General features: G+C 36.0%; 2 protein-coding genes across 4 annotated transcripts; both read right to left on the bottom strand.

Moving 5' to 3' along the window:
* On the bottom strand, positions 1-3509 carry LOC109713443 (protein tesmin/TSO1-like CXC 7). Its single transcript, XM_020237530.1, has 6 exons — positions 3023-3509; positions 2850-2924; positions 1992-2172; positions 1435-1530; positions 1286-1352; positions 1-673 (listed from the first exon to the last, which is right to left on the bottom strand). Exons 1-6 carry the CDS (start codon positions 3226-3228, stop codon positions 201-203), a joined length of 1098 nt encoding a protein of 365 aa, XP_020093119.1. The 5' UTR covers positions 3229-3509; the 3' UTR covers positions 1-200.
* LOC109713360 (CRC domain-containing protein TSO1-like) lies at positions 4168-11113 on the bottom strand. 3 transcript variants are annotated; one of them, XM_020237405.1, is made up of 11 exons: positions 10795-11113; positions 10157-10323; positions 10037-10077; positions 9318-10006; positions 8142-8629; positions 7977-8051; positions 6122-6302; positions 5928-6023; positions 5780-5846; positions 4850-5009; positions 4168-4751 (listed from the first exon to the last, which is right to left on the bottom strand). In XM_020237405.1, the coding sequence occupies exons 1-11, from the start codon at positions 10849-10851 to the stop codon at positions 4508-4510; spliced, it is 2265 nt and encodes a 754-aa protein (XP_020092994.1). In that variant the 5' UTR covers positions 10852-11113; the 3' UTR covers positions 4168-4507. The 3 variants fall into 3 exon arrangements, with proteins under 3 accessions (XP_020092994.1, XP_020092993.1, XP_020092995.1); XM_020237404.1 differs by having other exon boundaries at positions 9318-10077; XM_020237406.1 differs by having other exon boundaries at positions 6122-6233; positions 9318-10077.

Here is a 14263-nt window from a genome sequence, read left to right as displayed (position 1 = left end):
TAAGAAATACCAAGTCAAATCGATTAGTAAGGGAGTATGATGTTACAAATACTTGCAAGAAAAGCTTATATAATAGACTAAAAGTCTCACATACATAATAATTAACTTAGTACATACTCTAAAGCCAAGAAGCATGACCTACACTTAATGCACAACATAAAACACCCTACATGGAGACAATTAACACAAGCGCCATGTCCCTACGAAAGTTGTTCCAACTTCCGTCTCAACCACATGGATCGGACATCACCGCTTAGTGAGAGAAATATTTCCCGATTATGAGGATCCACGAAGACATCGGGGGCTAGCGACTTCTCCTCTTGGGAAAGTTCCGCAATCCCACTCATCACCTCAATGCACCTAGAAATAGTATACTTGTCTTCGTTCTTCAAGTGCCGCTTATGCGAAATATCTGCAACACTATCCTCATTAGGCCTCTTCACGCGATGCCATGGCTGTGCCTTTAGTGGCGATAGTTGCCAGTATATTTGGCCATTCATCATATCTGCTTTAACATCCGGATTCGCTTGATGGAACGAGGACTCCCTAGAGAACGGAGATTGATGAAAGGGTGAACGCGCTGCAATTGTATAATCATCTTCCTCGTCGTCGCTATAATCGTCGTCATTCCATCCGATAGAAGGGAGGTTTCTTTGTCCCTCTAAAAAGCCACCTTTTTCGGAAGAAAGTATTTGACTTTCAGCATCCCAAAAATGAATAACATGTCTACTATAGTCTCATACAGGTGAATAGCAAAGAATCAGAATTCCACTGAACAAAAAATGTGTCTACTCAAAAACGTTTGAAAATAATGTCTTTTTGTTTTGTTTGACGATAAATGCGTTAAAACATTACAGAACATCATCCTCTTTACCAGATTCGGACGTATAGCGTAAACGAACGTTATGCGAAAAAATCTCCTATCCAACCCTTATCTTAAAGACTTAAATAATAAGGAAGATTCTACTTTTGCAGTAAATCCAGAAAAACTGGCTATAACGCAGGATATATACACTTAATGACTTCTCTAATTTTTTAATCACTCCTGAGTTCCTACTTCCTTGATACCAAGGTTTCATCAGTTCGCTTCCTTCGTTAGTGTTCCACTATTTGATATATCACTTTGCTCGTAGGTCAATGGAGCAGAATAAATTCTACAATTTCAGGTTGGACAGCGAAAATCATAACATTTGTAGGAGGGGGCACGAAAAATAAATTATACATAAAAGTTATATACAGCAAAGTAATAATTAGCTATAGTTGAATAAGTTAAGCTGACACTTACCAACTTTTCTCCCAAAGATATTCTGGCAATCCTCACATTTGCAAAGTAGCGAACATCCAATGCCGCCCTTACAATCAGGAAAAAAATGAAATTCATTAGTTCGATAAAATGGAAGATAATGCCAGGTTTGGAGAGCGAAGATAACATACCTGAAAGCAGTCGCAGTATTTTTTTAGGCAACTCGTCTTCTTGCAATTGCATCCTTTTTTGCGCTGGGATGAGGAAGGAGACTTGCTTGTATCTTTCTACATGGTATGAAAGGAAATAAGGTTAACAGAGGGAAAAGACGAAACAATATCCAAACAGTAAAATTTGTATAGTAAAGAGAGGCTTTCGAACTGTAGGCCATTCCAAATAGACCTCTGAAGTCCTGAAATTTTCCTTTTATTCACAATCCCTTAACTTTTGCCTGCTTTGATTCAAGCTTTTTTTTTCAACTAGTTGAATCAGAGATTACAATCCCATCAAAACCAACAGCCCATAGCTAACAGAACCATCAATTTTAATCGAGTCCCTAACTTAGCTAACAGAAATAAATTTCAATCAAAACAACAAAAATCTGTCGGGTTTCACTAAAAATAAAAATAATAATAAAAATAAGAAAATTGAGTTGCTTTTTTTTTTAAAAAAAAAAAGAAAGAAACTCTACAGTGGAGGGGTATCCATAATTTTTACCTATCTGAGAAATCTCTGGTCAAGTACATACCTTCGAACCACTAGCAGCTTCAGACGTTTCATTCGCTTTCAAAGGAAATGAACATCCCTTTCGTAACCATATGTCCTTGCGAGTAGAATGAACAGTTTCCCCATAAGTGGGATTGTTGAAACATAACTGGCATCCACAGGATTCAGAACAGTAGGTTCCACCGGCAAAACAGGCACAGTAACTGCAGGGGAATGCAATACGATATGATGACAACTGAGAATTGAAAATGGATAATTTGTGACCGGAAAAAGGTCTTACGTTCGAAAATCAGATTTCCAAAATATTATAGTTTTTTCCAAAAGGAACTACTTGAAATAGTACATCCAGCGGAAACTCGGAAACGAAATGTATAACAGCAGCAAAGATAATAACACATATTAGTCAACACACATTTGCTGCAAATCCAATTTTTTTAAGAAGATGGAGCCTTCTTATCTAATAAACCACGAAAAGGAGCAACATTATCAAAATTAGAAATGTTTAGCTACCTCTGCCATTGCAGTGATACAACCTGATTCCGCTGTACAACACCCATGGTTCAAATTGTAGAACTTCACCATTAAAATTTTTCATTAAATCACGTTTAGCATGTCGCACACTCACACTCAGCATGTGTTTTTTGCGGTCGAGAACAACCCCTACGCCCCATTAACAGATGATAGAATTTTAGGCAAAATCCGATCGCCCAAAACCTAACGAAAGAACTAATTTTGAAAGGTAAGCTAGCCCGGTGGCGTGTTCGATTCGCGCTAAGCAAGCATAAAGGGTTTGAAATTCATACATTGCTCTACGTATTGGGGATCCAAAGTGATACTACTCAGGATAAAAGTTCATTCCGACATCGAAACAAGCACTTACAGTTTCAAGCATCTGGACTTCTTGCAGGAGCAGCGCCTGCATCCGTTGCCTTCTCCGCCGTCCTCCGGAGCTTCCCTGTCTCGGCATTATCACCATCATGTTGGGGCAACACAAGATCGGTAGTGCAAGAAGCGAAATTGGAGAGAAAACGACGATGCTAAACCCTAGATTACCTCTTCCCTTGATCCAACCCCACCTCGACGCTGAGAACATCGGCGGTCGCCTGGGACGACGAATCCCGGCCGTCCGCGTCCTTCGCGTCCTTCTCGTCGCCGGGCGCGGGATCGATCCGGGGCTCCTCGGGATCGGACGTGGACGGCGGCGAGAGGGGCGGATCGATCGGCGGGTTCTCGGACGCCGAGGTGTCCTCGGTGGCCATGTCGATCCCGCTTCAGCGAAGGAGAGATTCGATCGGAGTTTAGGGTTTCGTAGAGATCGAGCTGCGGCGGCGGCGGCGGCGGCGGAGGCGGCGGCGGCGGAGGGGGCGAGATTTGGGATCGGGAGCTCGTGAGAGAGGGGTTTGGGGAGGGAGGGTGATGGATGCTATGAGCCCTTGGATCTAAAATGTAGGGTCAGAGATGATGCGCTCTTCACGTGGGTGAGATTCGAGGGCTCGGGCATGTTACTTTCTAATTCTACCCTAGAGAGAGAGAGAGAGAGAGAGAGAGAGAGAGAGATGGGGTTAAATTACAAGTCAGATTTTTATTTTATTAATAAAATAAATACAATAATAATGTCACAGAAAGGTGAGATATAACTCAGGCCTCAGGCCCTCAGCTATTAAACGACAGGTCAATAGCTGCTACACCATCTCGAATATTTTATTTTGATAAATTAGTTATTATTATTTTTTATTATTTTATCTAAAAAACTATAAAAAATAATAATATAGCACAGCACAAGATTGAAGCAGAAGATAAATTTTATGTATTAATTTTACATCAAAAACAATTTCCAGGATGCTTAATCAGGTAGAAATTTAGCAAGTTCCAAACACCTAAGGGAAAAAAAAAATGATAAGAATGATAGATAACTCCATCTGATACACACATCCAATCTCAACCTTCAAAATTTAAAATGATTTGCATAAAATTTTCATATTGAAGAATATAATGAAGGACATCCAATCCATTATTATTATCGTATAATACGCCAAAACAGTAGAAATATACCAGACTCTGCAAAATTTTAGCCAAATTACGCTTCGGCCATCAAACCTTCAAAAAGTTCAGAAAAATGAAGATATCATAAAGTGCGGCGGCCAAACAAAATAGACTTAGAAAACTACGAAGTAAACAGCTGATGATTATCGAGAATATCGACTCAATATAGACACACATTAAGACATTTTACTAAGAGTTCAAACATTCATTTTACACATTACCACTCGCTCGCTAAATTATTCACCGTTGATGCAAGTCAAGCAGCAGAAAGAATTTCAGGTTATGATATCAAATGAAGACGAGTGCGGTAATCTCAGGCATTGCTGCCAGGAAACTTGCTGCCAGGAAACTTAATAAACAACCAGCATTAGAATGAACTCGGCAGCTTCATAACAGATTCATAGCTTAATCTTGGATCAGGTAAAAGAATTAATATAATTATCAGAATTAATCATGAAGGAATGAATCATAGCATTGCTCTCTAGGCGCATTTTCTCAACGGAGATGACCCAGCCCACTTCGATCACGCGCAGGTGAAAGCCTCTTTCGATTCGGTGAAAGTATCTTCACTCCGTAACTCAGGGGTTCATTTTCTTTACCCCTTGCAGCATCCGACGCACCATCATAGAGAACGGGGTTAGGGTGACTGTAGAACTTGTGCTGCGAAGTATATTCAGCATTATTTGCAGAAGATCGCAGCGGCTTTGCATTTATGAAGTTGGGCAATTCAGCCAGCGGTCTGAAAAAGGGGGATTGAAAAGAAAATTCCACAAATTATTTAAGAAATTGAGAAATATACCGATATCAAGCTAGCTAAATAGGTACGAAGGAATGGACCTGCGAGCTTCGAAAGGTATCATGGGTAAATTTTCAAAAGACTGATGTTCTTCATTCTCGACATTAAGCTCGTAACATTGTAGCTCTTCCATTTCTTTCTCCCATGCATCCTTTTCTTGCTTTCCATGTTCGATTTCCTCAATAACTATCGGCACAATACCTGCGGAAAGGAAAACAAGGCAATAAGATAACCACTAAGTAAGTGCTGCAATAAAATTTTGGTCATTTTATTACATATTAAAGAATATCAAGTTGACAGTGTCAGAGCAGTTAAATAATCTAAGACTAGAAATTACTCCGAACCTTTCTATTTTATCAATCCAATTCAACTAGGATTTCAGTTTAGAATTTGCTAAATTTTTAATAATACTTCCCCACACCTTTCCATTACACCAACACCTAGTCAAATCCCTTGTTTTGTTCTTCGAAGTAGATCAGATTAATCGCCAAAACTCACCAGCTACCTTAGCATACCCTAAGTTATGTGAAACGTACGGCATATGATCTTCATCCCATGCAATGGGAGATGGCAAATAACCAAAAAAAAGAAAAAAAGAAAAAAGAAGAGAAAGGAGGCAGCTTTAATGAAGTCTCAACTTCCCAGTAGAGTAGGTCGAGTTAAAAACCTTCAAAGTTCCAACGAAAACCAAATTGGCCAAATAATTAAAAAAAAAAAAAATTCACCACACAAAACAACTAAAAAAGTTACAATAGAATAAAATTAAAATTGCGCTGATAGTACCAATATAAACACCCAAAATATAGGACAAGCAACTGTTTGAAGTGTTAAGATGAAATATTTAGTAAAACAAAACCCACAAGTTAATTTATCTGATTTTACTTGCATATAATTGTTTCAAAGAATGCAGTCTAAGTATCTACGACTAAAACTGTTTCGAATAAAAAGTCGCATAAAAGAGTTATACTCACCATTCTTTGTTCCAAAAGCATTCCTACAACCCTCGCACCGGCAGTTAATAGAGCACCCAACACTGGCCTTTAAGTGTTACACGAAAAAGGACAATCACTATCAGACAACATGCAATGTTTGGAATTATACTAAGTCATGACGCAGAACCTGATAGCATTCACAGTATTTCTTTTGACAGTTTGACTTCTTGCAATTGCATCCTCTTTTATGACGGGCAGAAGCAGGAGTCTTGTTAGAATTTTCCTATAAAGTATAAAAACAAGATGTCAATAAAAGAAGAGGTCTAAGAGAGGCAAAAGAAGAAACAAACCATAAAACCAGATTCCGAAACAAAGCCTAACCCCAATTTCTTGGCCTTCTCCAGATGTTCGAATTATTTTGGGAGCAAAGGCAAGTGGATTCCGAGCTTCTATCTGCTTGCGGGTAGACAGAACTATTTCCTCATGGATGGGCCTATTTAAACAACCTTGGCATGCACAAGGTTCAGAACAGTATATCCCAGCCACAAAACACTCACAATAACTGCATTGATATTAATAGGGCATGACCAAAATGCAAGAGCTGATGAGAAATAGAAAAACTGTACAATATCTATCTAGTAGACAACTATTGACAGGTAAAAGTGGCTTAGACCCCAAATAACAAATTTAAGTTCCCAATCATTTACTAAATCTAATCAGTAAGATACATCTCAGCAGTGGGGAAAAAAGGATTCATGCAGTGATGCAAACAGTTCACTAATTGAAAATAATACAAATATCCCAACAAAGATGTAGATAACAGCATTCAGACCTTTTTAATTCGCAAACCCTTCTTCTACATGAGAATTTTTGTGAAAGGCAATGGGCCAAAATCAGAACATTCAACAATTTATTTGAACTTGAATCATGGTTTGCAGCATATTAGTGATGCAGGGGTCTAAATAAACTACAGGAACAAAGAAACAATAAAAACATTATCAGAAGCTTACTGGACTGCCACTACACAATAGCATATAATAGTTCAGAACATTCAATAACTTATTCATTCTTGAAAAGCACCTTACAATTTAATTAGTGACAGCAGGAGACGGACAGTCTTCAAGGTAAAAGCAGGAGTAAATATTAAGAAACAGCCTACTAGATCGGAAAATGATGTGTATGTAAACATATGCAACAAAGAAACAAACTAAATATCAAAAGATCCATGTGCAAATGAATCTTGACTAAACAAACAAACAGAAAACAATGTCAATTTGACTAAATAATGTATAGACGTGTTCAGTGCTTAGTTGTTGGATAGCAGTGACATATTATTGTTTTAAGATTGAAGGCCGAAGACTACAAGTCAGTTTCACAACTGTGTGTATCTAACTGCTGCCAAGAGAGGAAATTATATTGGCAAAGAGAACAATGCACAAAGAGGATGTCAACAGAAGGACAAAGATAAGACATTTAATTAAATTCATAAGAGATAACTTGCCAAGAGATTTCTGGTTGCCAAGAGAGGAAATGTTATTGGGCAAGAAAGAGAAAAAAAGCACAAAGAGGAAGTCAAAAGAGACAAAGATAAGACAACTTAATTAGATTCACAAAAGAGAACTTGAGAGAAGGTGGTTTCATGTGATGCTAGGAAAAAGGGTAAAAGTGAAAGGAAATAAAGAAAACAAATGGTAGACTGCACCAACTAGCTCTTTCCAACATAGTGTAAACACATATCTCAAGGAAGTGTATGTGTATGTATCTTCAAGTAAAATTCCAACAGATTTAAAGCTATAATTAAAGGTTTCAGAGAAAAAGCTGGGATTTTTCTGTAATCACAAAGAAATGCAGTAGATGGGCTTACACAACTAGAAGTATAAATACATCCACTGCTTATCCAGAGATATGTAGGTAGGTATATTTACTTCACTTTTAACTCTGTTCGGTACATAAAATTATTACACGTTTGTTCTTCAACACAGAGGCTTGATTGAAATTACATACAGCTATATCGTCTGCAATAAATTTAGAGCCTATAAGGATATCTTCTAAAAGTTCCTATGCTTTTAAAATACAGCAGGAAGGAGTCAATTATAGGTGCTCAAGGTCAAATGCAGCAAGTGAAAGCAAAGAAAGCTTCTTTTTTTTTTTTTTTCCAGCTTTCCCTTTTTTTCCCCCTTTTGGGTTTGTGCTTTACATTTGAGCATTCTGAAAAATTGTAACAAAAGAAACTTACAGTTTCAAGCATTTGGACTTCTTACAGCTACAACGCTTGCGCGCATTAGCCTGGCCACAACTTTCTGACTTGCCCCTGGCACATGATATTGAGCACTATTTATAAGCAAATACAAAGAAAATAAAAGGCAGTAATCAGGAAGACAAATGATGGGATATCACATACTTTTTCTTCTGGGGACTACCTTGACTTAACTTCTCAGCACTTGCGGGCACAATTGCCAGTGAATGATCATCATACCTACCCTGAAGTTCCTGAAGTTCCTGAACTCCACTCCCAGAAAGAAGCAACTCCTTTCTAACACCCAATGACTCAATTCCACTTTTCTGATCACCCGCTGGTGCATGAAAAGGTTCAATAGCAGATGGAATACTTATTAGTTGTTGCCCAGAAGCCAGAGCATGTTGAGAGACTATTCTGTCTTTTGACGTGGTCGCAAAGGTATGCAAATGAAATCTCATATTGGGTAAAACAAAAGGTGGTGTATTTGTTCCAGGCTTCAAATTGTTACCAGCTGAAGCCATTTTACCGGTGAATGTCTTTGAAATTGAAGGTTCTACATTTGAGTCACTATCGCCATTCTTTTCCGATATCCCAGAAACTCCAGAAAATAGACAGCGCCTGCACATGCCACGTTGTTGCTGGGAACCAACCTAGAGAAGAAAGAAAAGTTGACGCACAATTCAATTACAAACTCCAACGAGTACTTGGTGTAAGAAGTCTTACATTATTTCCACAAAATAAGACATTCAAAAGGGGCAGAGGAGGAGCAAAACATTAAAGCACATGGAAGCACCAACGACTATTAAACATATGAGTTTAGAAAGAAAGACTGTTCTACCAATAAATAAGTACAAGCTTCAGAGCATAATACCATGGGCGAAAAAAAAGAGGATAAATGATTTATAAAACTTGTAAATTTGTGAAGCAGCACCATCATCATGAATAGTTTCATAATCAAATTCCGTCAGAAACTTATATGCAACAACAGGTAAGAGTAAGTGGCAGATTAATCAACATATAAAAGTCACAATTTGCTCATAAAACACATTCAGCATAGTCAAAACGTATTTATTTCACTAAAGCCCTGAAAAGTATAGCAAGGAGAAGAAGATGAAAAAGATAATACAAATTAAATAGATCTAGCAGCCATCTTAACCAGTAAGCAGTTAATGCAATAGTTTATCATCTCGAACCATATATAAGGTATGGACAACAAAGTTTACAATATAGGTTACAGGATTCTCCATGATATTTGAATTACAAAGAACATAGGAACAATAAAATAACAGAAAGAGAGACAACATATGCACTACCAGAATTTTTTATTGGAATATGTACCTTACAGCCTAATGTATTGCAATCTATAGGCTTATCGATTCTTCCCTGAATTTGCTCATTTGTACCTGAGAGCATTTGTGGTCGGTGATCCTTTCGATCTTCTTTCTTAACCATTTCAACAATGTTCGCTTGAGGATCCAGTGTGACATTCTGGACATAATAACCACTAGACATACCAGCTTGTGTTTTATGTGAATAATAATAATGATTATTATCTGCTAATTTCTGCCCAAGTAAATGAGCCTCTGCTTCAGTTAGTGAATCACAAATCGACAAGTCACCAGCGTTAGAAGCAACATATTTCCCCCACTCGGATGCTACTGTTTCATCTCTATTTTGATGTGGTATTTGCTTTTCCCGAAGCACATTTTCAGTGCCAAACACGATATTTCCATTATCCAAACAATTCGGAACAACCTTAACCTGTTCTACTGTTTTGGGACCCATATCTGCACTAACATCTGTTGTGACACCGTAGCAAAGTTCTTTATTATAGTCTGGACTAAAAGCATCATATTGCATTAGAGGAGGCAAATTGCGCGACAGGCTTGAAGAGCCGCTAGGAGGCTCGATTGTGGCGTCATTAAGCGAACATGCAACGCTGCGAGGTTCTTGTGCAGACGCTGTGCAACTAGACAACGGAGTCTCACTCGAACTTCCTGTGCATCGGTTGCTACCATCGAAACCGCCTGTGCATCGGTTGCTACCATCGAAACCGCCAAGAGAAATCTCACGCTTAGAGGGTTCATCGAAAGGATTCCTGGAAATGAAGCAAGAAGAGCAATGGGATTATACGAGTTAAACTAGCGCTACGAGCTACACATCTGAATTATATATACCTGATCGGTTGTCCGGATTCTCCTTGGCGATCGGCATGCGGTGTACTAAACGCAGAAGAATGAGCAAAATTTCCGAACTGGAGCGTTTGCACAGTGCGTAGTGAGCCTACTGATTTAACGGCGTCAATAGGAGATAAGTTGTTGAGGAACTTGTAAACTGGGGAATCCTGCATTAAAGTACCAAAAAAAAAATCATCAGGATAAATAATTCCTACACCTGAGTGTCCAATTTCTTTTTGTTTTTGTTTCTTTTTTAAGACACCACAGTCCAAAGCTATCAACTATATATATATTTATATATGCTGCAAGATGGAAGATGTTATTACGAGGTGATCGGATTAACATGAACAGATCAAATCCATAAACTATAACGTCATTGTAGATCACAAATTCTGAACATCCAAATAACAAGAACAGCGCGAGCATTTCCAAATATACGGATGACACAACAGATCAGATACCCAACTTCGTTAAAAAAGCCTCTCCAGCAACCACAACACTCCCCGATCCATCGCATTCAAGGCCTAATCTCTAATCTAAACCTACGAACAACTCCGAAAAGCACCAACGAATATCGATTAAAACGCCCAAGATTAAGGAGGAATCAACAGCAAAACAAGATCGAATCGACGATTCACCTCGAGCTTGGACTTCGCAGTCCCCCCGATCTTCTTCGCACTGTCCGGAGTCTTCATCTCCTCTGATCGCCCCACGCATCCATCTCTCTCTCTCTCTCTCTCTCTCTCTCTCTCTCTCTCTCGCACCTCTGTTCTTGTAATCGATCCAAGAACGAGAAGACGAAGAAGAAGCGGGAAACCGATTTCTTTTTTGTCTTTATCTTTTACATTTCGTTTTCAATCACGATCGTTCCCATAATCGCCACCATTTATTTGCTTCTTCTCCTTCTTCGTCTTCGTCTCTTTGTCCACGTCACCACAGCGGCGAATAAACGAGGAGTGACTCTGCAAGCGCAGTGAGTGAGATGCGCAACTGTCGTTTATCTAGTCCGTTGAGTGTGTACACGTGGATTCACGTGCAACTCTTGAAGAAAATTTACTGTATCTTACTTTCACCGAGTATCATTAATAAAATAATGAATTAATCTTATCTTTAAAAAAAATAAATATAATAAAACATTTTTTTATAATTATGATAGAACAAATAAATTCAAAAAAAATTATTTAATTGGTGGGATAAGGCAGTGGATAGGTATCGTTTGGTTCGGGATAAGCAAAAAGTGGGTATTCCAGGAATAGGTATAAATTATGGTATAAGTGGAGATTAGATCAATTTTGTGTTTGGATAAAAATTTGATTATTTTTTGGAATAAGAAAAATAGCTTTTGTTTAGATAAGATGGAATAAAAATTAAAGTGGGTATTTATAAATAAAAAATAATAATATTATTCTTTTCTTTATATTAGAATTAGAATTTTTATATTTTATATTGATATTTTAAAATTTAAAATATAAACTTTTAAATTTTAAAAATCAAAATTAAATTTTAAAATTTTAAAATCTCAAATTTATAATATTAAAAAATTAATTTATCATGAATATTATTGGATAATTATAAATATTAATTAATACATTAATTTTACCAGATTAATTAATCATTAATCAATTAACCATGAGTACTGTTAATTAATAAATTATCTAACTATAAATAATTTAATAAGTTAACAAATTAGGCTAATAAATTAATATATTAGTAAATTAATTAATTAATTAATTAGTTATGTTGGTAGAAATATTAATTTATTAATCAATAAAGATATTAGTTATTGCATAAACACACTAATAAATAATTATTAATTTAGCTAATATTTTATTATTAAAATAGTTAATTTTTAATTTAGCTAATTAGTTAATAAAATGACATATATAATATATTAATTAATAATATTTTATTATTACACTAGTAGAGGTATAAAGAGAAAAATTTATTATTCCACCAAAAAGGTGGAACAACAAATCCCCCTCTTAACGGGTTATTCTAGAATAACCCGTTAAGAGGGGATTAAATAAACTCACTCCCTCTTATAGTATTTGGATGAATTAAAGAGATAAAATAGTCTATTCTCACTTTTCTTTCTAACACGATATTTATCGATACGATCACTGTAATAAAATATCTATTTAAAAACAAATCCATATCCACACTAATTTTTTTTTTTTTTTTCAAAAATATCACCAGCTTAAAATATAATGCCAACTATCTCTTTTCATGAAATTCTTATAACCTTTTTACTAATACGTAACAAATTATTTGTCATCTTCTTTGAACTAATTTACTCATACCACATTTTCTTTTCGAAATTACCACCATCTTATAATATAATGTCAAATGCCTCTTAAGCAAGGTTTTAAGTGCCAGTCGGCACGGACCGTATCCGCCGTATCGTACCATACCAATAAGATATTGGTACGATACAGATCCCGTGCTGCTGGCACAGCACCGGCCGTATCCGCCGTATCGTACCGTACCAACAAGATACTGGTACGATACAGATCCCGTGCTGATAGCATAACTCAAAATCCTCTATTCTTTAAATTAATAAGTAATTTTCTCAATAAAATTTAAAAGATGTAATAAAAAGACATAATAAATAGTTAGAATATTTTGTTGCTAAAGAAAATAAATATTGCATGCTATTATGTGTCGGCACATAAGAATTTGTTTGACCGGCACGCATCGGCATGATTCGGTACGCACTGTGCCGGCAAGTTTCTGGCACGACTCCATACCACGGCACTTAAATTCTTGCTCCTAACTTCCTAAGAACATCTGACCTTCTATTTTTCATAAAATTCTTATAGCCATTAGATGTTTCTATTTTATTAAAAGTTTGATTTTATATACTAATTTTTTATCGTCAGATCTCATCCAATGGATCTATCCTCTAAATAACTAAAATTAAAATAATAGTTAAATTAGATATTTAAATAAAATTTTTAAATATTAAATAGTCAGATTAAAATGTAATTCAAATAAACTTCACACACTTTTGAACCAAAAAAAAAAAAAGAAAAAACTATTGCCCATTTTGTGGAAAATATAGAGATCATATTCCATAAAAACAAGTACGAAATAAGTAATGCCAGGAAGGCCAGGAACAACATTATATTTCGCGACATTCAGCTGGATCCTGTTTTGACGGTGCATAGGCTCAAGCAACTGATCTCTTCTTGGAATGACTCAAGCAAGAGCCACAGTGATGACTGAAAGCTATCTTAATCAGTCTTTAAAGCTATTTTAATAGGGATTTGGAAAAGAAGGAAGTTTTTAATTTTTTAATTTATTTTTATTTTTATTTTTATTTTTTTATACTCGCTAGTGTTTGTTTTCTTGAGACTCTGGTTGCCTCATCCTTGTAGCCAAATTCACCCTTTCAATGAATGAAATAGGTAGCGTGCTACCTATTTTAAAAAAAAAAAAAAAGGTAATGCCACACTCTACAAATTTGTATATATGACCGTGTTTAATATGGACATAGTATTAATTAAAAATGTAAATATAATTTATAATTTTGAAAGCTAAAATTCAATACCTAAATTATGTAGTATTGTGTAACGTTTGTAAGACGTTGTAAGCAAGCATTTCTCTTATAAATATAGTCCGTGCGATTATTATATATTTTTTACATGACCCTTTTTACTTCTAACTTTTATAAAATCGTCTATATTTAATCAAATAATAAAAATTATCATTAAATTCATCGATTAATTATTTCAAATTATATTTTCAAATTTAATAAGTAAAACATAAAAGAATTTAATCCGGGTCTAAACTTAATATGAGCCATCAATTGAATAACAATTTGTGTGTTTAACTGTTAAGTGCAGAGAAAACCTACTATAATAAAGTAAAACGAGTTAAGAAGAGGCCAATCCAAAACACTCCACTGTGTTCGTTAATGTAGCCATTATTCAAATAGCATATTTTGTACAGGGCTTATGTATTTTATACAAAAAATATTATACAAATAAATAATTCTACCCTACTCCTAGTAGATTCAATCGGGTCGGATTCGGCGGATTTTTAAAAACCCGAATCCGAACCCGATTCGAAACTGGACAACCCGAACCGACCCGAACGAACCAAATC

Source organism: Ananas comosus, linkage group 7 (assembly GCF_001540865.1).
Source record: "Ananas comosus cultivar F153 linkage group 7, ASM154086v1, whole genome shotgun sequence".
NCBI classification, from domain to species: Eukaryota; Viridiplantae; Streptophyta; class Magnoliopsida; order Poales; family Bromeliaceae; genus Ananas; species Ananas comosus.
The sequence above is the reverse complement of the archived record's forward strand: the minus strand, read 5'-3'. Positions and strand labels throughout refer to the sequence as shown.

Bases quoted from the DNA above. Each gene is read 5' to 3' on its own strand.
- LOC109713443 (XM_020237530.1), bottom strand. From the start codon at position 3,228: ATGGCCACCGAGGACACCTCGGCGTCCGAGAACCCGCCGATCGATCCG. The intron at 2,925-3,022 runs GTAATCTAGGGT...ATGCCGAGACAG, and splicing joins GGGTTGGATCAAGGGAAGAG to GGAAGCTCCGGAGGACGGCG. The intron at 674-1,285 runs GTAAGTGTCAGC...CTTCCGAAAAAG, and splicing joins TATCTTTGGGAGAAAAGTTG to GTGGCTTTTTAGAGGGACAA.
- LOC109713360 (XM_020237404.1), bottom strand. From the start codon at position 10,851: ATGAAGACTCCGGACAGTGCGAAGAAGATCGGGGGGACTGCGAAGTCC. The intron at 10,078-10,156 runs GTATATATAATT...CTTCATTTCCAG, and splicing joins GAATCCGGACAACCGATCAG to GAATCCTTTCGATGAACCCT. The intron at 8,052-8,141 runs GTATGTGATATC...ATCATGTGCCAG, and splicing joins GGTAGTCCCCAGAAGAAAAA to GGGCAAGTCAGAAAGTTGTG.